At 37.3% G+C, this 26,401-nt stretch overlaps 1 protein-coding gene across 1 annotated transcript in view; it reads left to right on the top strand.

The window, feature by feature from the left end:
• WWOX (WW domain containing oxidoreductase) overlaps positions 1-26,401 on the top strand; it is a 489,613-nt gene that overhangs the window by 84,345 nt on the left and 378,867 nt on the right. The window contains exons 6-7 of the mRNA XM_032122101.1: positions 11,750-11,838; positions 24,786-24,971. Of these exons, the coding sequence (XP_031977992.1) occupies positions 11,750-11,838; positions 24,786-24,971 (275 nt within the window). The remainder of the gene's footprint in view (positions 1-11,749; positions 11,839-24,785; positions 24,972-26,401) is intronic.

The following is a 26,401-nucleotide window of genomic DNA, read 5'->3' as shown; positions in this document are numbered from 1 at the left end:
CATAACTGTAATTTCAAGTCTCTCTAGTGTGAAATCAATCACATTCCACATCTTTTATATTATTTAAAATGTGAATGATGAAATTTTCCTGTGTATTTCTCCCAAGTTACCGAGAACTTTCAAACCTCAGTGTGTGGGAAATGTGCAGGCTGTCCCCTGCTGACCTGGGCCAAGTCCTGATTGCATTGCAAACTCTGCAAAACCACTTGCAGTGGATGAGCTGTCCCTTTTTGTCAGTGGAACTGGGGCTGGTAAAGACCAGAAGTATTCTATGAAAATCTACTTCATAGGATTTCTGTTTGCTTTGTGTACAAGTCATATTTAGATAAGGACATAGCTTTTAACTTGTATTTCCTCCCTATCCCTCCAGCCCAAATTGTGCCAATGATGTTACTGAACAAGCTTGATGTGTGCAGTTTCCAGGGCTGGGGGGAACTCCTGGGCAGCTGGATAATGCCGAGTCCACTTCTGCTATTTGTGTACCCTGTACTGTGTGAGGAAGGTGGTGGGTGTTGTGTTTGTATTTACAGTTCAGGAGCAATTGGGGAATGTTGTGGGAAGCAGCCTGGTGCGCCCAAGAAAGTGATGCAAGTTCTGTTAGTGATACTGAGATACATTTTCTGATTTCTTCGACAGTAATTTCTGAAAACACATGAATAGATAAAAGGAGAAATCAGTAATGCACTTGAGATTTGGAGGTTACCTTTTTCCTGAAAATCTGCAAGAGAAGTATTATCAGAAACAAGAATTTTAAAAATATATTTTAAGCAGGAGATATATTTGTGGAACAAATTGCATTTGTACCTCAGCCTGCACGAGCACAGAAGAATTAGACTTTTGTCCTTGACAAAAAAATCTTGCCTCTTATTATTATTATTTCCTTCTCCTTTTGCCTGCATGTATGCCCATATTTTTTTGCTCTACGAGACAGTTTATCAACTAAATCTGCCTTTTCTCCATTTTTCTTTCAGTAGTTAGATGCCAAATGTTCTAAGTTCTAAAACATGTCCAGATTGCCAGATTGTATCTTATGCAAACCCTGCCTACTTTAGAAACATGTATATAATCATATTAAGCAAAAGCCATTCCAGCTATTCACATATATGCTTTTATGAACCTCAGATGTAATTGACAGGATTTAATTTTGCTAAAGTAACAAAGGCTTTGTAAGTATAGGCTTTCCTGATACCTGAGCATAGTTAGGAAAAAAATCAGAGTACATGTAATACTACACAAGGAAATAAAGTTAATTTTCTTGAAATATACAGTAGGGTATATAAATGGACTTCGGGAAAAAATAGTAGAATGAAAAGTCTAATGCTATTTTCCTAAGCCACATTTGCTAAATGCAGACTTTTGCAAGGTCAGCAGTTATACTGGAGTTGAGGAGAAATGGCTTCAGTGGCTTTAACTTTACCAGTGCCCTTGATGAGGTGCAGAGTTGTCAGTATTCTCATAAAATTCCTCAGTGATGGCTTCTTCTGTTCTCTTTATTTCCTTAAGTGAACATCTGTCTAATTGTTCACCTCCATTGCTTTAGTGCTTTCCTCATGCTTTCTCTGTTTCCAGACAATAAACTTTATTTTCTTCATAAGAATTCAGTCTACGCAAGGGTATTAGGCAGCTTGTTTGCACCTTTTAATTTCTGGAAGTTTTCCAGAAGGGCTTTTTGCTGTAGTTCCAATGGGTTCATCAGTGAATCATGTAACATAATGCAGCATTGTGTTTGGGTTTTTATCCGTTACCTTCTGTTTATAAACATCTGCTTGGAAATTTTCTTTTTGAATTTTTTTTTAATATGTTTTACATTTTTGCATGTGGCATATGGGTAGGATATACAGTGCCTGCTATTTTTTCAGGTGTTCAGGTAGGTACAGCCAGTATTTACCTTAACATTTGGGAAAAGCCTAAACTACTTGCTTAAGCCACAAATTTTTAAGCCAGGGTATGTGCTGGTTATTTAGCTATGTAACAATACTTGTTAAATTAAAAGCAATTTAATAATTGAGTGACTACATTAAAACTTGGCATTAACACTTATGGTTGCAGGATTGCAGAAGGTATCTAAAAAGTTTCTCTGTCCACTAGAGAGAGTATTACTCACAAACTTAGCATGCTGCTTCTCTCGTGTTCAGTTCTTTGTGTTCAGGATTTTTTCTTCCTTTACAAAGGGGAAAGGCAGTGGTGGTGGTTGGTTTTGTTTTGTTTGTTTTAGTTTGGTTTTTTTTAAATTACTTTTTCCCTCTTCCTCTTATCTGTAAAGCATTTGTATCAATCTCCCACACCTATTCTTCAGGCAAATATTTAAAGTTGGAAGCAGGTGGGTGCTGTGCTTTTCCTGCTGCTTTATTTGCTGTCATGGCACCACTTCCTTGTTTTTAATGTACAAATACCTGTGCAAATATAATTTTTAAGGCATATTCTTCATGCTTCTGACCATATTGTTCATACAGAAGTTGTATTTAGGAAACAAGTGTTTTAGTATGTTTAATGATGAGAGACTGTCCACTCTCCCTTTATATTGCTGCATGAGAAAATTATTTTCTAGAGTACTTTTGTTATCTTGAGGTCAAAATTTTTTCAGAAAATGAATGTATATTTAGTAAATGAAAATTTCAAACATTTTCATGTTGATGGTACTTAAAAATAAGACACTTGATTGTGAACTTTCTTCACAGTTACACTAAAGCCATTTTAAACTTTCTTAATTATTAGAACAATGGGATGTGGCCTTCTGACCCCGCCTGTCTGAGGCTGCCCCATTGTGCATCTGTAAAATACATGGTCTGGACTTTGATCTCAGCTTTTCAGACAACCTTGGAATTACCTTACCTATTTAATGATGTCTTTGCTTTTATATCAGTGATTCCTGAGATGGGCCACATTTTCACACAAATTTAATTTCAGCCTTTGTGTTTATTTTGTTCATATTTTCTTTCTCACACCATATTTCTTTTGAAAGAAAGTAGAGAAAAGCTTCCTCCTTTTGTGACTACAGATCAGGTGGCAGAAGGGCAGGTTTCCATATTCTGGTACTGGTATTTTTCTGTGCATGCAGAAATACTTCATATTTTTGTTCAAGTCTATATTGTGTATATTGAGTGTATATTAAGAAGCTGATCCTGCCAACCCTTGTACAAGAGATCTTTACTAATGTGATTCATTCCTTTTATTTCACTTTCTAAAATTACATACATATCAATGTGACCATTTTCAATGCATCTCTTAGCTTGGGAATGTGAACAGCTGGGGAAACAAAAGAGTTTGTGTATGTGTTTATTTTTTTGAGGATACTCTTCTGTAAGTTATCAATGTTATATTGTTTAAATCTAGGAGATTGTAACCATGAACTGCCAATTAAAATGGCTTAAATAGCTAATTATTCAGTTCTTTAATTTTTTTGTCTCAAATATTTATTTTTACTTAAGTTGAAGCATCCTGAAATTATAATGAGTACAGAAGTGATGACTTCCAACCATATTGATATTTTTATTTTCCTAATATTAAGAGTGGGGGGAAAGAACTGTACCTTACATCCCTTGGCAAGCTTTGACATCCTCCCAAATATCTGCAATGCATGTGTAAACCTGCAGACGTCACTATTCTGCCAATTAATTGTGCTGCACGAGCCGTTCCATCGCACTCTGACCACACTGAAAATGTACACTGCTCCCATCTCGCAATTACAGCACTTGGTTTTCATTCTGAAACAATTTCACCAGATTTATTTTAATATTGTTCCTTCATTTTCAACGCTCCACCAAAGGAAAAGAGTATGTTTTCCTTTTTAACTTGTAGGAGCCGTGGCCTAAGAGTTGTCTCTAATTATTAGTTATTGTTGTTTCAATACAGATTTATGAACTACTTATTTTGTGTCATATAACGTACCATTTTTAAGCAACATTTTTCAATCTGAACACAGCTTCCAGGAGGGCAAGCTGCCCAGAACATCAGTGATCTCACAGTTATTACTTTGTGTCATATATAATCTTGTTTTTTCCTGCAACAAATAAATCTTTGGGCCTCCCTGCAAAAAACATTTGTGGTTACAGTATAATAAAAATAAACCGTTTGTCGTGACTGCAGCTGACATTTATCAGCCTATTTGTGGGTGCTCTTTCTCTCTCTGTATAATACGGAACATAATTTGTCACTTTGTAAATACATTCCAGCCTAAATCCCTGCCAGCATCTGTTAGTGTTTGAAGGATTAATGCACTGCACAGTGCATGTCTGCACTTTCAGGCAACAACGTAGCTTATGGTTATGGATCATGAGAGAACAGGGAAAAAGGGTTCATTTTGTATTTACTTAAACATTGTTGCCCTTTTGACCATCATGCTTTTCTCGTCTCGTTTGTCATCTGGAGTGGGGATGCTGCCTTCCCTTCCCTCTGTGACAACTGCATGTGAAATCCTGCTGTAAGTTTTGTACACCACTGTGTGTGGAACTGTACATATAAGATTACACCTCTTTAATTTTATGGATAATTAACAACTGTAATAATGCATTGCAGTAGAGATGTTTCTGGTTTAGTCCATTTAGAAATTCTCTTTTTTCCCCCAGCCTCTGCCATTTGCAACAAATCCATTACCCTGTTGCCTCCTACATTGCTTCCTTCTCAGCAACCCATAAACTGGGTTTATTTAATCTTAAAGACTTCAAATAGAGGGAGTTTTTAAAAGGAAAAAAGCCTGTAGCTTCTAAATTATCCTGATGCTGTTTGCCTTGTTGCTCTCTTTGAAAATGCATTCTGCTATCACTTCGAATCTTGCAGAATGAAAGGAATTGGAAGCATCTGAATAGGAGGCTCTCCACAGCTGAGATTCTGTTACACATTCCCAGGCTCCCTTGATCATTCTCTAAACAAGGAGATATGTTTATTAGAATAGTAAACCATACACATGATATAATATATTGCCAAGATTATTTGAGATTCCCCAAGATAAATTCAAATGAGCTTTACAGGAATGGGCGTTTGGAGATGGAAAGAAGTGATCTATATCCAGGGAAAGAAAAAAAAAAAATCCAGCTAAAAGTAGGCTCCCAAATAAATACCCACTGTTCATATGCATTAAGAGCTAAACAAATTCCTATTGCCAAAATCCACAGTAGATTTTTGTTTAAATACATGTAATTTCTTGTTATTGAAGCAAATGTGTCCTGTGTGCAATGGAACCATGTGCATCCAGGAAAAATCAGGGCATTTGGAGCCTACTAAATGAAGTATTCTGAAATCATAGTCCAGCAGTTTTTGTATGTTTTTGTTCTCTCTGGTTACTGAATAAATAATTTTTAAAATATCTTTAGGAGAATGACTTCTTTTGCTCTTTCTAAGCATGATTTAGGATTGCTGGGGCATAGTTTACTTCACTGAAGATATTAATTTCATAAAGAAATGCAGATGTTTTCCCTTTTTTCCTTTATAATTATCTTCAGAAGATATGAAAGGCTGAATTTACAGAGATACTGATCTAAGAGTTAACGAATGTAAAGATTATGAAATAACATTATTGCTTATTGTAGTGGTAAGTGGTATTTATTACAGAAGATTTATTAAAAAAGGATATTAAAATCTGAAAAATGAAGCAACCGCAAAGAAACGAATGAGTGTATTTCACATTTCTTTTTATGAGCAGACATGTGCTAATAGATAAAGTTCTAAAACTATTGGGAAATTTAAAATGGTGATTGCATGATAAGTCAAATATACAAGCTATACTTGGAGACTCGAGTCGCATTTTTGTATTTGGATTTTAAATTATAGGTAAATTAAGTATTTGGACAAAGGAAAAATACTACTGTGAATAATGATTTGTTTAAATGTGAGGACTAAATTCCAGGTTGGTGTATGGCATACTCAGAAACTCAACTCCTTCCTATCAGGCCATCTTTATCACTTTTCCACATCTCTCACCTTCAGATTTTCAGGCTCATGTGTTGCTTTTACATTTAATCTCCATCTAAGAGAGGATCCAGACTTCTCTGTTGCTTTTATAACCCAGCTGAGTCCAACATTAAATCTCCAGTTCAGGTGTTGTTCAAGGTAATTGTGAGTGGGGACAATTGCAACTTCTAGACATTCATTTTCAGGACAATCCTACAACAGCTTGAGGGCTTCAGGTTTTTCTGAAGAGGCCTCTAAGTTGTAGATGATGCCAGAAAGAAAAACACTGTTCTCTGCCAAACATCCAGAATTGTTCTGGAGAAGGGTTAGAGACAAAGACAACAATGGTACTAATAATTTATTCTTCATGATAAGATGTTGGTCCAGGGCTGATCAGGAATCCGAGTTTGCTGGCTCACACGGACCCATTTAATCTTCATCTGTGTGCTATTCTCTTGACTTGGATGAAGGCAACCCCTGCAGGAATTCCATTTTTGTGAAGATCAGGAAGATCTAGTTACTTAAGCAGGAAGAACCAGGCTTTACAAATTAAGATTTTGGGAGAGGTCACACACAGCATCAGATTATGTTTGACAGGACTGAGCAAGAAGAAGAATGGAAAAATATACAGTACTAAATTACCATCAAAATATGGGTAAAACAAACACATCAGGAAATAGTGAAACCAAGTATTACTAAATAAACTTTCTTTCTAATGAAAAAAGGAAATCCTTTTCATCTCTGATTTTCATGAAGAATCAAGTTAGTCCCAGCTATTTCCCTGTACATCTCATAAATGGGTTACTAAAATGGTTAATATTAGGGAAATTGGTTTGTGTTGTCTTGTGTAAAGTTAGTGGAAATTTGAAAGTACTGCACAAATACTGTTGATATTCAGGGGGAGGAAAAATGAGTGTAAAAATGTTCCACCACAAGGTCTTCTAATGAACTTTATTGAGGCATACCAAAGGTAGCAGAACACATTATTAAAGCATCTACCACAGGTGCTGGATTGCTCTTAAAGCAGTGGGGTGCATCCATCCCCATCAGCTCCAAGGAGCTGCAGAGCGTTCAAAGCACACACCCAGGTGAAGCTGCCATTGCATAAATACAGTTTTGCATGAAGTACCAAATGTTTACTGCATTAGGGACAATTATACTTGCAGTCCTAATCCTGAGTGAAAGCCTTTTTCCCCATTAGGTACCCCCATAAATAGTGCATGGCACTGGCTATTGACTGTCATAAGCTATGTGTCAAATTGTCAGATGTGCTTCTAAAACATCCCCTGCTCCATCCTCAACATGGAAATATGAGTTTATTTGGGCATTGCTTGTCATATGCTGAGATTTGGTTATTTGTTTACCTATTTTCAGATAATTCCACAGATTTTTCATCAGCTTTGATGTAAAATTCTTTTTTTGCTGAAGATTTTCTTTCTCAGACAGCATATCAGAACTATCTGCATTCCAAGATGTTGTCATGAAGATTTTTCTGTATTAAATTAAACTGCTTTTTACCAATTGGTTGTACTTTCAGTTCCTCAAAGTCAGATATTCCTGTTGTTGTGCCAAGTATTCAGTTTTGAGTTAAGGACTTTTAAATATTGAAGATGTACACACACTATTTTCTGAGAGTAAAATTATACAGTAAATTATGTAGTGTCCACTATGGTACATTTTAAGTAGGCCCTTACTTGTACTTACATAAGATACAGAGGCTACAGCATATTTATTAAGACTCTTCAACTCTGTATGAAACTGGAGCAGTCAGAAGTAATGGTGTCTGCTGAAAGATTCTTTATCATATGAATTTACTTTTAGTCATCTATTATTTATTTCAGCTATTTTATATGCCATTATAATAAATATTATGACAGAGAAAGCTTTTATGCTTCAACTTATTGTACTGCTCTTCACTTCCTTGCAATCCTTCAGGAAAATGTAGCTATGCTTTACCTATATTTAACGTAAATCATCACTTACATTTGAATGAAAAATTCACTATGAAAAAAGGCTCCTTCTTCTATACCAAGACACAAATGCACAATCATGTTTACTGCCAAACTACTCTACCATGCAGTGTTCATTTTTAAACAATTTTTAAGCTGTAAAGTGAATGCATTGCATATAGTGAAATAGCTGGCTTTCTGGGAGTTTTCACTTTCGTGTTACTTTCTGGCTCAATAAGCATTTTTCTAGCATGAGTGCAAAGTATAGCCAATTGCACTTAAGCATTTTTAATATTTTTGCTCCAATAGGGAGCAGCTTACGTACAAAACTGAACAAGCTGTTTTCTGGGGTTATATAGAGTAATGCAACTTACCTGGAAATATTGATAAAAGGCTTTTAGAACTGGGCGTGAAACTTGAAATACAAGATAAGTTTTTTTCTTTGCACTTTTCAAAGTGTTACTGTGTTGGGTTTAGCAGATGACTTGTTCAGAACTGGAGATTGATCTGCCTTTGACTGTTTCTTCAAAGGCACCACACTGATGCCTGGACATTGTTAGCCTTGAACTTCTCATTTGGCTTCATGAAATACAAATATCCCCATCCCAAACTCACCATCTTGATTGGTTCTGGCTGACCTTGATTTCACAGGGTTCAGCAGACAGCAGAAGTGTGTCCACCTCTTGTGTCTGTCCACCTTTGGCCGCTTGAGAGCTGGTCTGGGTCTAGTCCTGAAAGTGGTTTTGGATGCAGGTGGGACACTTGTCCTGGGTATCTGCAGCAAGGACACCAGTTCATTTTGCACAGGCTTTCAATGGCACCACATAGTTATGATCCTGTGATTTAGAAAAGAGCTCTTTAAATTATTCTACACTCATTTTATTATCTACTTTCTCCTTAAATGATGTAGTTGAAAATAAAGTCATAGAGGGAACATTAATATCTTTTGTCAATTTAATTTTCAAAATTCTGGGGTTTCCTGCCTTAGTGTATTGATTTGACTGTGGCAGTTTAAAGACTGTCTCCTGTATTTGGGAAAGTGGCAAGTCTCATTTAAGATTTCACAACATAAAATGAGGCATAATTCAGTACTGAAAACATGTGAAGTGAAATAGTGAGAGACATCAGCATAATACAATTATGACACATTAGATCAGGATTTGCAGTATACCATTAACAATCAGTTCTGACTGCAGAGAACAATTACAGTTAGATGCCTTTTAGCAAAAATGATTTTTGTTTTTATTTTTTATTAAAACCCCCTATGCTCTTGTATACATATCACAATATGTGACACCTAGGCTTCTAGGGAAAGAGGGAAAACATTATAACAGAGGTAATTCTGAGCTACTGTATGAAAACAAACATAAAACCTTCTACTTGTCATTTAATGGAGATATATTATTAAGAACATACCATGCAAATATATTGCCTTATGCATAGTTGTTTTTTTTTTTTAAGATACTGTGATATAGAAGTCACAGTGGGAAAATTTGGAATAAAAATAAGTTGATACTAAAGGTTTAGCATTTCACAGTCTCAAACTGTAGTAGGAATTGGTGCTCTACAGAACACCTCTGTGGGGTGAGAGGTTCTGGATTCTCAGTGGACAAGGGAGAGTCTGAAACAAAAAAGTTGGGGAACTTGCCTAAGCTCATGGTACATTAAATTGATTTCTTCCCCAGTTGTGCTTGGAGAAAACCCTCACACTTGGCTTCTTGAGTGCCTTCAGAAGCTGGGGTGGCAGGTTCTGAGTGCTTTGGATGTCACATGCTCCAACTTTTCCTGTGAGGAAAAGAGTAAATGGGTGTGTCTGTGCTCAGTGTGTGCCTTCTGTGCTTTTGAAGGAAATACAGGCTATAACCATCAGGGTTTTGAAAAGCAAAAGCAGGGAGAAAGTTGAAAAAATACTATGATTTTTAAATTTCTGATTTTTACCTTTTCAATATATTAATCCCCAAATCCAGGCCAATCTAGTCTGCTTAACTTCTACTTCAGCAAGTATTTTGGGGGCTTCATTTTTTTTCTTTTGGACTTGAAGTACAGACACCTCTTTTCTGTTCTTGGAATCAGTAGCAGAAGCCTAATGTGTGACACCAGGAGGAAAAGCATTACCTGAGTGATACCATGTGGACTTGAATCCTTGTCCCCGAGAGAACAGTAGCTGACAGCTTGTGGTCTAGTCTGTTGAACTACTTGATTATTATGTTTTTTGACCACCTTATGTGCCTGTATTTGTAGCATTCTTGTCCTTTTACCCTTGGGAGAGACAGGAGAATGTTTCAGCTGAGGAAAGCAGAGGCAAAGTAAACCCAACTATGCACACCACTTCTGTAGTAAGTAAACAGCTTTGAACTGCACAGCTGAAGAGAAATTGTTCTGGAGTTCTATTGCATAATGCAAGGCAGCATCATCTTTCTCAAGTCTCTGACCATCAAAGAGAAGAAAATATTTACCCAGTGGGGCAAAATGAATTCCAGAATGATGTGCACCTTGTGAGGGTAAAAAAAATCTTTGTAGCAAAGTTTGGTTTCGCATTTTCTGACTCCATTAATTGATACTTCCTATGGAGACTGAACCTGTTGAAATTTTAGTTGTGTTTATTTTGCTGTCCTGATAAGTCTGGCTGGAATGGGACGAAAGGAATTTGAGTGATACTCTGTTTAAACCAAACCTGTAAGGTAGTTGTAGCAGGCACTAGAATGGGTACTAGCAAAATAGAAAACAGATGTAGGGAGGAAAGTGCCAGATGTAATGAAACAGAGAGATCAGATGGATCACTTGAGCTTGGGAGACAATGGGAGACTCTTCTGGCTTCCTTCTGTGCTGACTTGTGTGCTGCTTTCCTTTCATTCCTCCAGCAATGCTCATGGTATAACTTTGTAATCCCAGCTGGTCCCTGTTGCAACCACCAGCTACTTGGTTCTGTGATGACTTTAGTGAGGAAAACAAGCTTTTGGTTCATTTTGTTCTGAGACTTGGAGTTTCAAAATATCTGGAAACAGGGATCTTAAAGCTGAAAATATTGAGAAGGCTTGGTTTGCTGATGCCTAAGGTTAACTTAACCTTCAGGTTAACCTGTTGTTTTTTTGGATATTGTGTCCTCTTCTAGGTGAAAAGTTGGCTTTAGGTATATACAGAATTTCTTTTGAAGGCACAGAATCATAGAATGGTTTGTGTTGGACCTTAAAATCCATTTCATTCTAACCCCCTATCCCCTAACACCTTCCACTATCCCAGGTTGCTCCAAGCCTTGTTCAGCCTGGCCTTGGACACTTCCAGGGATGGGGGGTCCACAGCCTTTCTGGGCATCCTGTGCCAGGGCGTCACCACCCTCACAGGGAAGTGCATTTATGTTATACACTGGTAAAGTCTTATTGTATAAAAATATGGGTAGACTGATCTGTTATTTTCTGTAGTCATTTTATACTCTTTTTTGTATCACCTGCTATGAAAAATAGATTTTTTTGGATTAATATGGGCCAGAATCAAGTTAGCTGTTTTTTATAGAGTATTTACAGATTTTTTTTCCTATTGGTATGGTATGTAAAAAATAGCATGTATTGAGAATAGCACTTACTCTACCTTTTATTTCATGAGTTACCTAAGTTTCACCATCAAAATCAAAGCAAAAAGATACCTATTAACCTTAACACTGCCTTGAGTCGTTTCATTGCATTATATAAAGCTGTGCATTACCCAGTGTGTGTTTTTAGCAGAACCACCAACTCACAAATGCTACTTTTGGCACTAAATGTTGTGCTCATCCATCCCTTTTGATGATTTGTATTCACTTTGGGGTTATAATGTTAAACAAGGGAATCAGACGAGTTTCAGAACACATTTACTGTAACATGATACTGTGAACTGAACTTGCTATTATTTATCTTCTTTTATATTTTCTCTTGTTCCAGCATAAAGCCAAGGTAGAAGCAATGACCTTAGACCTTGCTTCTCTTCAGAGTGTGCAGCACTTTGCTGAAGCATTCAAATCCAAGAATCTGTAAGTACTCAGAGAATTATATGTAATAATTTCTTGTTATTTTAATGTCTTTATCAGCTGAGCACAGTTGGCAGAATCACCATAGTTGGACGGATCACCAACTGCAGTTAGTGAATAATCTTTTCACAGGAATTTTTTTCAATGTAAATTAAAGATCATTTGTTTTCATACTAAAATAAAAAAAATACAGGTCTCTTATTATTTGATGTGTAGCCCCAGTTTTAAAGGGCATTTTTACCCTGTGGCTATTGAAAAAGACCAAAGGTGAATTGCATAAAACCAGCTCAGACAACTTTTAACAGTTTTGCAGTGGTTTGGGAGAGGTCAGGGATGAACAATTAGTGCATTGCTACTCTAGTTTGTTTTCTAACCTTCTCTCTCTCCTTTTTGTTTTCAAACATTTTAAAAAATATAGCCCTATGAGCCAGACAGCTCCATTTTCCAGACCTGTATGTGGAATAGTCCATTAAAAAAAAAAAAAAAAGAAAAAAAAAAAGGGGAGAGGTTGTAATAACGACATCACTTAACAACAGACAAATTTATATGGAGATAACCAGGTTAGATTCCAAGTGATTTGTTTAATTTAGCTCAAACAGAGCAATGAATCTCTGAATTGAAGAAATTATTTGAAAGCTTTTATGTTGCAACTCTTCACAATAAATTCCACACTTTGTGCTTTTATTCACAGTTTGACCCATTGATTGTTAGTATTCAAACTTAGCTTTTTTCCTGCAAATATTTCTGTAACTGATATGCATCTTACTGTTCTTCTCAAGAGAATATGACCTCTTAGGCAACTTTGAAAATACATTGTCGTAGAGAAAATACATAACAAAGAGTGGTTTTTTTCACTTTTGAAACACTGCCAAAGCTAAATCTCACAAGGATAGACAGATGACATTTTAGTACTTATAGGTCTTTTAGATTCAAGGAATTGTCAAAACTGACTTCTAACAGAAGTTCCTTTACTGCCAAAATCCTTAGTATCAATATTTTCTTATCATGTCATCTTCATGTATTAAAATTTCTTGAAAGACAAATCCTTGCAGTATTGCTGCTTTAGTACTAACTTGGTTTTGTAGTGTGAGAGCAGTGTGTGTTTTAATTTAGAATCTTGATGCTTTTAATATGCTACATTTCTTTAAATGTATGGTGCAGTGCAAAGTCAAAACCACCCTTCTTCCAAATGCAGCTCTTAACCTGATTTGTGTGTCGTAGATCATACCATGGTTGTCCTAGCTAGTCCATTAGGTATGGGTGTTTGTAAATCCTTGGAAGTGAACATGCTTAAATCAATTTTTGCTGGAGAACTTAGGAAATGAGAAGATCTAGAATCAGTGAAACCTGTTTTGTTTTTGTTGGCATAGCATTTTACCAGTGTAGCTCTGTTCAGCTGGATTGTCAGTGATGGACAGGTTTTACTAATGTTTCACCCTCATTTTATTTGGAAAGACATTTAGTAATAGACAGCATCTAAAGCCTCTGCCTTGCCTTCAGGCCTTTCTGTCTTAAATAAGTGCTCAGATGTGCCTGTGTCTGGCAGAACTAGTCCAAGCATGATGTGAAAGTCTATGTTCCGTATCTGTTGTGAGACTTGTGGGGTTTTGACTAAAATGAATTTCCAGTTATATTTTGTTTAAAGTCTGGGGCTGGATGAAAACCAGACCCTACACACTGCCTGTAGCAGTGGATCTTTTATCTGATGCAGATACCAAAGAGCTACCTTAAAATCATCTGCACTGGCAGCAGGATGGACTGGAAGACCTATCTATTTTTTTGTGATTTAACTATGTCTGGATAAGGTTGGAAAAGCAATTATGTGGCAGAGGCATCTTATTGCTGCAGTGGTGGGCCGATGTGTTTTCCAGCTCTAATGAACACTAATGACCTTCGTCTCCTTGTTCGTTTGTTTTGCCACAGTGTCCAGAGGCTTTTGTCATGTTGGGGATTCCTTTGCACCAGTGGCTTTATGAGCAATTGGAATCTTACAGGCTCCAATGACAGACTGAGCCTTGTTCTTTATGCTTGGGCCAATCTTGTCAGTTGACAGCCAAACTTTCTGAAAAGGGGTCGATATCTCTGTGGGAGAAGCACATTGTGATGGATTCCCCCCCTTTCCCATGAGGGACCTGTCACTCTTAAGGAAATACCTTAAGAGAATTTTCTTTCTCTTATGAGTTTCTCAACAATAAAGTAGTAGGAAAAGCAAATAATGTGTTTGTTTTTGTTTCTGTTTTTTTCCAAACGAAACCATAATTTGAGCTCTGAGTTGTATAGACCTTGGTTTTTGGGAAAAACTACAGTACTTCTAAAATGCCAAGGAGAAATTTTGTATGAGTGCACACATTTTAATAAAGACCTGTATTTTATTTCTCACAGCACTTAATGTGAAGAGGCCTTTAGTATTCAGTGGTGAACATCTTAAGCTTCTCTGTGCAAGTAGTGATACTCTCTGTTTAGTTTCTCCAGGCCACTGCTGGTTTCTGGGACACTGGTATTTTCCAGAAGCTGTTGGTCTTGGTGACACATGACCTAATAACTGAAAATTTATGAAATAGGTAATAGATAGGTATGCCTTCTGAAATTCTGCTTTTCTGGCACACTTTGTGGCTCTAGGTGCTATTTTTTGTCAGCAGATGTAAGGATGTACTCATAGTCACATCACAACCTGGGACCCTGTTCTTCCCTGGTTGATAGCAATTGGAAAATAGTCTTGAAGAGCAGATCTCCTCCTGGATGAGAAAACTAAAATGGAACAACTCCAGGAAAAGGATCCCTAAATTGCATTAAAACCTCTTGCAGCTGGGGAAGCTGGGGGTGCTTGTATTGCAGAGAGCAGAGAGGAAATTGCTGAAATTGTGAACTCCTGCCTTAATCAAATAAGTTGTAGAGAAAAAAAAACCTTCTTGAATGTGCTTGGGAATCTGAGAGATTGTGGAACCTATGTGAAGAATGAAGAAATGTCATCCTCTGCTCAGCAGGAATTTAACGGGGCTGGTTGCACACAGGAAACAAATGATTCAACAGACGGAGCCTTGAGAAAAACGTAAATAATAAACGGGAGGAAAGAGTTACTCTGAAAAGAAATATTTAATAGGAATTGGAATAGTAATTTAAAGCTAAGAAGTCCTCCTTGAAAGTAAAAGTCAGATGATTCATCTATAAGTTATCATACTTCTGAGGTTTGGTAGAAATCTTTTATTCCTGTTAGGATTTGTTAGGTGTTGCAGACTTGTCTACAGATAAAATCTGAGCTCTGAATATATAAACACTGGTAAATGATGCCATATTCCTATAAATATATTCTAGAAAATCCTTCATCCTCACAGAAAAAAAGATTTTTTTTTTGTTTGCATTATCTATACTCTTGAGTTGATACAGCTGTTTCTCTTTCTGAGACTTTTTTATCCATGCAGTTTCAAATAAAGCTTTGGGCAGAAGGGTTTTGCAGATTATTTTAGATCCTGCAGTTCTGTGATTGCAGGACTCAAACTTTCTCTAGGAGCAGGACAGTGCCTTCCAGTTATTTTTTTATTCTCACAGTTAGGAGGATTCTGTGGGCAAAATAAGCTAAAAACCTAAGTTAGTTGGATGTCCCAAAGTCAACTTTGGGAGAAGACAGAACAAAATTGCTGTTTAATGTTTGATTTACCTCTTACCCTGTTGTAGCACAGCCTGAACACAGTGTGGCTAACACATAAAATGGATGTCCAATAAAAAATTGGGCTCAAGGATTCCTAGCACAAATTTTTTCTGAGAAAGTCAGCTGTCTTTTAGTATTTAGTATTTCTGGCTTGTTTTCTGCAGATACATTCCCCACTGGATATTTCCACTAGGAGTGAATGAACTCCATCTTCCTTCCTGGTGAAGGCAGTGCTAGGGTTAGAATGAAAATGGGAAAAGAGTTCTCAGTGCACCTAAATGGCTGGATTTGTTCAAGTTGCTTCTTTTATATGTATCAAGTCTTTCCCCTCTGCTGGTTTCCAGCTCAGGCAGTTCATTGAATGTTTCTGTTATGGAAAGTCAAATACATGATCTGTTTATAATAATGTTCTGGGCTAAGATGGATTTGGCATGAGCTGATTTTTGTGCAGCTGGCGGAGGCAGACCAACCAATCTTTCATATTAGTGTTTTGGAACTAAGAAACACAGAATTGAATCTGCTATTCATTGAGTGGGCACAATGTGAGGAATTATGGTTGGTATTAATCCCCCTTATAGACAAAATGACAGTCCTTCTGTGATTGTATGGAACACAGCATTGAAATCTAGTCAGGGTGAGCGTTGGATAGTTCAGGGTCTGTAGAATTGGTGTTTGTGTAGGAGTGTAGACATGTGGATGTGGAACTTTGGTATCTATTTCTCAGTTTGATCATCACACACTTGACTGAAACCTGCATGCTTTCACTGGGGGTCAGCACTGATGTTTCAGTTCTAAAACTTCCAATATAGGACCTGTTGTTGATATTTACAGCCGTGGTGTCATGGAATTTGCCTGGTCCTCATCATAAGAACACCTCCATGATCAAAACAGTCAGCAGGCAGGAGTGAGCAATAAAGTTAGAGATGAAATTTAATGTGCATTTTTAGTTTTCAGTGATGCATGGTGCCACTTGGTTTGAATTAAAGTTATCTTCTGCCAAACAGTATGACTTTAATTTAATGTTCTCAATGTTCGAGGAAAAAACCCTGAAATCATCCTGAAAAAACTTGAATTACTTTAAAGATATGAAATAATGTTTGCCAATAGCTACTGCTTAGAATTTTCTGAATTGGTAGGAGCAATTCACAATTAGGCAGGACTTCCAGATGTAGATCTTCACTTCAGTTACATTTCTATACTTTAAAACAGGAATTTTTTTTGGTGGTAAGAATTGGCAAATGCTAACAGTTTATTCACTAATGATGTGTGTAGAAATATGGAAAAGACAGCAGTTATGAATTATGGTTCTCCATTTGGAAGTTTAGTCTCTTCTTATTTTCCTAACCAGACTCAAAATGGAGCAGACCAGGTTTTCAGCTGGCCTCCTTAGCTGAGGCCCCAAGCTCTGTAACTGCATTCATTTTTCATGCTGCAAGCAGAAGTGTGCTGAAACCTTGCAGGTGCAATTAAGATTTTGGAGTCTGATGAAAAGTCAATCCAGAATATGGTTTTTCTGCATTTTCATATATTATAACTGATATATTGCAGGTGTGTTATTTTTAATTCCAATTGAACGACAATTAAATCATAGATACTGTGTGATAAATTATAGGCATACCAGAGAATACATATGTAAAAATGGTATCTGCTTAGCAAGTTGTTACAAATGTAACTTAAAGGATCTGGAAAAAATGAATATATGATTCAGAAAAATTATCAGTGATGCCATTATGCCAATATGTTTAATGGTTCTGTAGTTGATGTATCTCTATCATGATTGTTGCCACTTCTTATTGGCTTTTCAAAACTGAACATATTACAATTCTGTTAACTCTTTGCCATTTACAGAATTACTTTTTGTGAATTAAAACTAGTGACAGTTGAGATTTTACATTTGTCTTCTCAACTTAGAGTACAGGTGGCATCCTGGCAGTGCTACTGAGGCACAGACTTCTGGACAACATTGTTCATTTTGAGCTATCAAAAAATACCCACATTGAATTAAGTTCTGAAACATGCATAGTTCAGAAGTTACTGTTGCAGACAGCACATATCTTAAATTTAAATAAGATCAAAGGCTGACTACGTTTGAAATGTACATAAAAATATTAGGGTAAAACTTCTTTTTCTCTTTGTGGTGATGCTGTGCCTTATTAAAGCCTAGGGATTGGTTTTCTGCATAAATAGTTTTTCTTTTTCTTCTTTCTTCTGTTTTTAAGCTCTCATACACAATTACCCTTTGTGGTAGCATGTGTCAAGTCATGGGGATCCAAAAACTATTTCCAGTATTTTATAAATTAAAAATTAAAAATCTCAGAAGTTTAAGCCCTTCCCCCTTTTCCTGGAGGCAGAGATCCCGATGTTTTCATCAGATCACCTTTCCTTTCATCTGCTCTATCGTGGAAATATCTCCTGCCTCAGAATATTTTTAGGTTTTTGTAAAGTAAAATCCATATTACTTCACCATAACTTTACATACAGTTACATCTACAAAATTTGAAGTGTTTTTAAACGTTACTAACAGGAAGATTTTGTTAGGTGTTTGTTACGTAGTCTTATGACTATAACTGTGCTGTCCAAAATTTACAAACCTGACACTTTGCACTCACTTCACTCTACTCTAATGACGAAACCTTGATAACCTTCCAGGGACTTCCTGCTCAGCACCCTGGTTGTTCTGGTGCCCATTTGCAGCCACATGTCTGTGCCTAAATCTAGGCTGAGTCTAAGATGGCTTGGGGCTCTGCCTTCCTAAAAAATTGCCACAAGATGCAGCAGCTGTGAAAGCTCTTTTGAGCATCTAAATAAGTAAAATATGTATGATTAATATAATTGATTAAAACATATTTTTATATTTTTGAGCATTATAGCTTAATGAGTTATGAGAAGCTCTGTGTACTTAATTGATGTTGCCTTCTAAAATTTTTGAATTATAAGGCAGAAGTAACTATTTAATTACATATACATTAAAATATATTTAGCCTATTCAGTTAAATGCTTTCTAGGGGAGATAATTAAAACACAGAAGGCAGAGTCTTCTGGCACCTGGGTAGGGAAGCCTTGCTGCTGGCCTGAGACTGGCCCATGTGTCTTCATCTTAGAATCCAGAAATTTGTGTAATAGACTGAAAAGGTTGTATTTCTTTATTAGCTGTTCCCCCAAATCCCAGAGGATGTCAAAGTACATTAATTTCCATCATGACATGGAATCTTTCAGATCTGAATGGCAGCACACAGCTGCTATAGGGGCTTTCTGAATTCTGTTACAGCTCTATAATCTCTGAGCGAAACAGAGGAAAAAGTCATTGGCAAGTGAAATGCTCAAAATCCATGAGGTGTTTTATTCTTTGAATGATCAACCATGGTCCCAAAAACATTTTCCAAGGGTTTAGCTGTTTTCAATTGAAAATATCACAAATATGTAATAAAAGTAGTAATTGCCTTTTTTTTTTGGGAGTTGTAGCTTTCTTTTTCTAACAAGTCCTTATTGTGTGCAAATGAAATTTGTATGTTTAGAAGTACATGCAGAAACAACAAATCATTCCATGGTTATTGCAAAAATGAATGTTTCTTTAGGTCTGGCTTATGGTTGTTTGTAACTGCGTGTGTATATGTGCAAATAATGATTTGCTGCCTGAGTTTGAAAAAGATGCACCACTTTGAGGTAGCAAGTGGGCTGCTGAATGAAAATTACCAGATTCTGGATATTTTCATTGCTGCTCTCTCTTATTAATTTCTGAAAGTGCAGAATGATGTGGGGTTATTTTAGTTGTTGTCCTCTCTCTGTATATATAAGAAAAAACAATAAAGGGAAAACCATGACTAATGGATGTTTTCTGTTTAGTTCTAAATCAGTTGAGACCTCTGTTCCCTCTCCAAACATTTATGAAATTGTACACTGAAGATTTGAGAGAGGTAATGAATAATGATTGAGGGGTGGTTGACCTATATGGCAGTATGCAGATGATGTATTAGGAAGGCATAGGAGCAGCTGCTCATGATAATTCCCATGTATGTGTTATGAAGGAAGAATCAGAACAGTTTCAGTCCACTGCCATTAATCTCTTAGAAGTGGGGCAAAAGTATTTGCTGATCAACAGTGTCAAATCCTGCAAAGAAATCCAGTAGGATGAATTGCAGAGAATTTTCCTTGCTTCTAGCAGGAGATCATCCATCAGGGCTCTAAGTCCTGTGTTAGTGGCTTGCCTTAAATGAAGCCTGTCTGACAAGGATCCACATTTCTGTCAGCTGGCAGTGGGCAATAAGGGTATTTTTGCTGACCTTTCAGCCCATATTTTTAGAAAAAGGGAAGTTAGACATTAAGTATTTGTTTGCAAAATTCATTGAGTTAAGCAGTGCTTTTTTTTTTACACTGTACAAGTAAATATTTAAATATTTTTGTGTCAGTATTAGATTATACATGGTTCTGAGTTTTCCTGCTTCTGCCTGAACCCTGACTTAGTGATTTTCTTGTTGCTTAGTCTCCTGTCAGTACTGCTTGTAAAACTGAGGGGGATTTCTGGAGATGGTTGTTTTATTCACCCGTTTTCTGGAGAGCCATAAGCTTATCTTGCCTGTTGGAAATTCCCTTTGTGTATATAGGCATTCCCTCATGGAAAGAAGTACAACTTTCTAACTTTCAGAGAAAGCAACATGGGTGTTCAGGATTATGGGGTGGAAAAGTTTGGTGGGCTGTGACTTTGCTTCTTTGTGGAAGAGAAGTCACAGCTCTGCCTTCTTTACTGGCCGTGACAGAGGTCTACAGTTGCTTATGGGACTTTGGGGATATGGTGAGGCCTTTTCTGTTGAATTTCTGTGTAATTCCAAACAGTGTGAACTTTTCAAATCGCTTGAGAAGTGCCCCAGATGGTGTGACATTCTGCTTCATGGGAAGATTTGAAAGTATTCCCTTTGCATACTCTCTGGTTAACTATTTCATTACGTTTGAAATGGGAGAACACCAAAGCCAAGAACTCTGTTGACATTTTGGTGGTGTTTGTTTAACCTCCTAGTGCACAGGCTACATTTGTTGAAAAATATTATTCTTACCTTTGCAAATCATCAGTAATTAATTCCCTTGGAAATATCTACTGCTGCACACAGCCAGCTTGGGAGGCTGCTGACAGATCGTAGTTTTACATCAGGTGCTAACAAATTGATTATTAAATTTCATAACTAACTGATTTATAGCAACAATTTAATTTCTGTATCTCTCTAATGTATTCACTTACTGTATTTTCAAATAGTTCAGAGGAGTTGGATTGCTCAGTTTTTTCTAATGGTGAACTGTGCAGAGCATGTGAGATCTGAATGACTTCCCCAGTGCAAAGGTTAGTAAAGTATCACAGGCTTGTGAAGTGCACAGAATATCAGCTGCATTTCAGCTCAGATATTCACATTTGAGACTGTCCTGGCTAATTCTACATGCTTTTTAACTTTCACTAAATTGTAGCTACACTTAGCAGCATGGTGAGGGTTTTCTGGGATTGCTGTGTACCTTGCAGTTGGAGCAGTGAGTTCCTGAGTCTCAGTCAGGCTGTGAAGGATTAGAAGCAGTGACTGCCTGTTATAATGGAGCAGATCACACTCAGTCCCAGTGCCCACCTAAAAGGTACTGGAAGCCCACGTTAGGTCCCTTGGTGGGGTGTAAGTCACTGCCTGAAGACATTTTAAGGAGACATAGAGGCAAATTTTCATAACACTCTGCAGGGTCTTTGCTGTAGTGTTTCCAAAAATATCTAATGGGCATCATGGTTAGAGGGAGCACTTGGTCATGTTGATACCAGGAGTAAACACTATGGAGAATTTGCTTTGCTGCTGATATCCTTTGTTGGCCTGAGCTGTGCCTTTGATGTAGAATTACAAACTATTTTAAACCGAGGGGGGATTTTTTTTTTCCTTGGGCTCAGGAGGAAGCCTCATGCAGATTGCAGCAATGTTTTTAATGAACTTGTGAAATCAAGGTCATAGTTCTGCTATCACTTGAAAATACTCCTGTCATAAAGCAAAGCTGCAGTGCCAGATGTGTGGTGTGAATTGTCACGTATCTTAAAAATTTTGTCCCTGCATAATGATACGTTCAGTGACACAGAGCTCTGCACCATTGAGATTAGAATCTGTCATCTGTGGCTGAAATTCATAACTGCACGGTGGCTGTTACCCAGGTAATCTCACTCATTTCCTGGTGTGCAAATGGCCAGGTCACAAAAACTTAGATGACAATTTTCAGTAATTGGACCTTTGTTAGCAGTCTGACGAGAGACACCGATAGCTTAATGGACGTGGATCCAAATCCGAGAGGTGGCTTTTTTCTGAGCTGAAATGAAGCAAAACATCAGTATCTATTAATGAAACCCTTTAGGTTTCTTTTCTGTGGAGTTATCTAGGAAAAAAATCCTTTTTTATTTAGCATTTAAAACCCCTAGTACTAATTAAAAATAAAGGAATTCTAAAAGGGAATCTGATACTAACTTTTCAGTGTGATAATTGTTCAAGATGTTTCTGTTTTTATTTTGGTATTTCTTCACAGACTGTTTTCTAATAGAATATTACAAAAAATGTTAATTTTACAGTCTCTTAAATTTGAATTACTTTTACATTGGAAAAATGAGAAATATGCTTTGAAAAATACAAATCTCATAAAATGGACTGAAGCATAATTTTATTTCTTTTATAAAATCCAGTTAAATGGCCTAACAATTAAAAAATGACTAAATTTCATGGTGTTATAATTCTAGAATCTTCTTTTTAATTAATTGAGCTGACAGATTTAGGTATAGAGTGTGTATTTCCCCTTAGGTAGTTATTGTGTAATTACTAATATAGAAGGATACTACAGTTTGGATAGGTGGAATATGGTTTTGGTTCATATGTGAATCCTTTCTGTCTGTGATTTGTTACTTCATAGTGCACATTACCATTATGAAATAGAGTGACGATCTTTTCAAAAGTGTCGTATTTGTTTTGGAGGGAATGGTGATGGTATTTTTGGTATTGCTGCTGCATTTGTGTGCTGCAGTTCCCATACAGGAGGCTCTTATACCAAAAACTGCATCTGTGTTGGAGAAACTTGTTCCTTTTTTTTCCCAGCAGATGTACAAATCTGTAAATTAATTCTTGCTAGAGCTTTTCTTAAAGTCTCATAAGAGGTGATGAATCATCCAAAGTTCCATGCCCTCTCAAGCTTCAAGCAGCTTTGTTTTCCTCTGGGCAGATGCATCTCAAAACAGGCAAAATGAACTCTGGTTTAAATAATTTTGATAAAAACGTACCTCAAAAGATCTGTTACCTTCTAAAGAATAGGATCCTGCACAACTCGGTGAATATCCTGCTTGTGCTGAGTGAGGCTGCAAAGATCAAAAAAAGGACTGCTTTTTTTTTGCCATTTGATTTGAACAGAGAGAACTTTGCCTTTGTAAGGACAGTCCCTGTTTATCTTCAGTTTCTTTGGTGGATGCAATATGTATGCACAGATATTCTGTGTATGGGTGTCACTGACCAAAAGGCAAATCAGAAATCCAGCACTTCAGAAACTCAGTCTCTCAAAGTGCACAGATGTTTCACTCTGCTTCTGGAGCTTTTGGTAAAATTCTCCAAGTTGGCAAAGGAATAGATACCAGATTGTTAACTTCTTATTAAAGCACACTACACTGGTAACTTCCCAATGGGCTGGAAGTCAAAATCTATTTTAATAAGAAAATACAGCCTACTCTTTATGTCAATCCTTACTCATTTCTTTCAGTATTCAGCTAAGGTGTGTTTGATTCCCCCTGAAATGTTCTTTTGAAAACTGAGCTATCAGAATCTGGTGCTTTCAAACATGCCTGAAGGAATATAATTACTTAGGTTTGTTTGACAATCTGGGGTTTCCTGTTTCACATTATTTTCCAGAATTCCTTTTGCAGATGCTCAGAGTTGCAGTATATATGTCCTTCAATCACGTGGGGAAATGTTCTGACTCTGTCTCCTGCCATACTTTGTGTGTAGGGCTGTGAGGAACTACTTGAGAAGAGCAGAGGGCAAGCAGTTATTTTTCATAGTTGTGCTTCATTTATTATCTTCAGAGTTAGAGTTAATGTTCAGTGTTGATTTTGTCTCATGGGGTTGTGGTAAAGACATAATTGGCTGGAATGGGCTAAACAAATGTGACAGATCTTAATATTCTGGTGTTGGGACATCACAAGTATTAGTGCAGGAATTTTTGGCTGTCATTATTTTGTGTGACTTTTCCAAATTAAATACACCAGGGTGAGGGATGCCAGATGCAGGCTCTCAAACCTGAGGTTCTCAGCTCAGGTAGAGCTTGCTGAGGTCTGCTGCATCAGGCTCTGACTCAAGGACAAGAACACAGTGCTGGTGCCAAGGTTTCCTCAGAGATGATGCAATCTAGCAAATACAGATCCATCTGAGGTCGGAGGACCAGAGACTTTGCTGTGTTTCGTAAGGGTTTGGAAAGAGACAAGAAAGAACAGAAAGGGCGTTTGTCCTTGATCTTGCTGTGGAGGTTGGGAAGGCTGCAAGCTGTAGTATCCTGACATTACACTGGAGACCTCAAGGAATTTGAAGTTTTCTGGACCTGTTTTTTGAATGAGAGAGGTATGTGCCAGCCTAGGTTCTTTTCTAGCTTGGTTTGGTGTAATCTTACCCTTTCATTTGAAGTTCCTTTATCACAACATTTCTGTTTAAACTGGGTTAGTTGAGTTCAGTGAGGAAGGATTCTGTCTCAAGGATCTCATATGTATTGTGTGCAGATTTTCCACCAAAGATTACAGTTTATGGAGAATGTTTTTATTTTCCAACTCAGTCTTGCATTTTTTAACAGCATACTTCATCAGCTGCAGAAGTATAAAATGTGTACATGTGCCTTGTTTCATTGTGTCTTTATTTCTTAATCACTTGTCCCCTACCAGTTGTGCAGGTGTCATGAATAGATGTGTACTGCATACAAGAAAGTGGTAGGAGTTGCTCTTCCCCCAGGAAAAGTTTCTTTTCTAAATGCTCCAGATGGAGATGGTTTCCCAATTAGCAATCGGGAGAGCAGTGATAGTGCTGTGTGGCATTTTGCCTTTTTCCCTGTACCCTTCTTCCAAGGGTGTGTCACTGTGGGGCTCAGCTGGACCCTGAGTGGGGCCACTGAAACCAACTGGAATCAGCTGTTCCCAGCATGGGGCAGCTCCTTCCCACAGAAACCAGCCAGCCAAATCCCTCACACCTACACCCAAGGCACACCTGCATCCCATTCACACAGGGCTGTAATTGCATGTATTTAGCTGAAATTTCTTTGTCCTGGTTTGATTTTTTTTTAGGCCACTCCACATCCTGATCTGTAATGCTGCTGTGTTTGGTGCTCCCTGGTCCTTGACGGAGGATGGCCTGGAGTCCACCTTCCAGGTGAACCACCTGGGACATTTCTATCTTGTCCAGCTTCTGGAAGATGTTTTATGCCAGTCATCTCCTGCCAGGGTTGTGGTGGTATCTTCTGAGTCCCACAGGTTGGTGAATGTTACCTTTGATTTCACTGGAATCTTTAATCCTTAGAGCATGAAACAGTTCAGGCAGAGCCACAAGTTTCCGAAAATGAAGGTCCTTGCTCTTGAGCATTTGCCTTTGAATAATCTTTTTAAAAATAGAAGCATTACTAATGCCTGTGGATGTTTCTGGATTTGGCTCTGTTGCTGGATAAAGCATGTTCTAGTTTTATAACAGTACGTAGATAATTTTTTTGATCGTTCTTTGTGTGAATGCAGATTTTCGCCATGTTTCAGACCACGCATTGATTTTGTGAGGAGATGGAATAATAATTGATTAAATCTGAATGGCATGACCTATATTGATTTGTCATTCAACAACTTCAACATCTTAGCAAGAAGAATGTGCAGTTATTTTAGCAGGAGAAACAATGCAATTAAAAACTGCTAGATGAAATCCAGTTGTTTTATAATGAGAAATTAGGGAATTCAATGCAGACATTAGCTGTATAATTGTAAAATGGGAAGTAGTGTAGTTAATACATATTACAAATCTGCCCATGCCTCTTTTGGTGAATTTTTTAATTAAAATGTTAGTTGCTCATCTTTTCTACTGCCAGGAAAAGTACAGTTGGCAAAAAAGATGTTGATGAGGTTTGCCTTATTTCAGATGTGCTTGTGTTTTTTGTGTTAATAACTGAAAAGATGGCTTTGATTTAAATAAAGCTCCTTGTGCAAAATGAATGCCCCAGTTCTGAATTTTACTGGGCACAAACCACTTACTCCTTGCTGATTTAGTTCAGGGACTGCAGGATTTAAACCTGTAACATCCAGCTTTAAACACTACTGTTGATTTCTATTTCACTTTTGGTTTGTGTAGCAGCTCTAGCAAACCAAAAGGAAGAATGTGTGAGCGCCTTTTTTTTTTTTTTTTTTTTTTTTTACCCCTGTCTTCATATTTCTGAAATGTTTTAGTGACCCAGAATGAAGCTTATTTTTTTTAATCATGTTTCCGTAAAATGTAACCCCAGGGACCTGGCAGAGAGAGACCAGCCAAGGGTCGGGCTGAAACCTTTATCACTTCCAAACACAGGGGCTTATGGTATAAATGACACACTGCAGATAGATTTACTTTTACCATTTTAAATTTATGATGGCTGAAATGAAAGGAAGCAATAGAAAATGCCAGTAATAATCCTCCCCACTGTTAAAAGACATGAAATGTCTAGTAATTAGGTGGTAACAAAATCTGGACATCCTTATCTTTGCAAATCACACCAGGTTTGTGAAAGCAAGTAGCAGAGTCCTGTTAGGAGTGAGGGCAGCTACTGCAGGGCAGGCAAGATAGCTCTAGAAATAAATCTGCCAACTCCAATCACTTGCCAGATGTGGAGGGCACAATGGGATACGTATAAATGAGCTGTTACTTAATGGGAGATTATGTTGAATTGTCA

This window comes from Corvus moneduloides, chromosome 12, assembly GCF_009650955.1.
Source record: "Corvus moneduloides isolate bCorMon1 chromosome 12, bCorMon1.pri, whole genome shotgun sequence".
NCBI classification, from domain to species: domain Eukaryota; kingdom Metazoa; phylum Chordata; class Aves; order Passeriformes; family Corvidae; genus Corvus; species Corvus moneduloides.
Note: the sequence above shows the minus strand (reverse complement) of the source record. Positions and strands in the feature narration are given on the sequence as shown.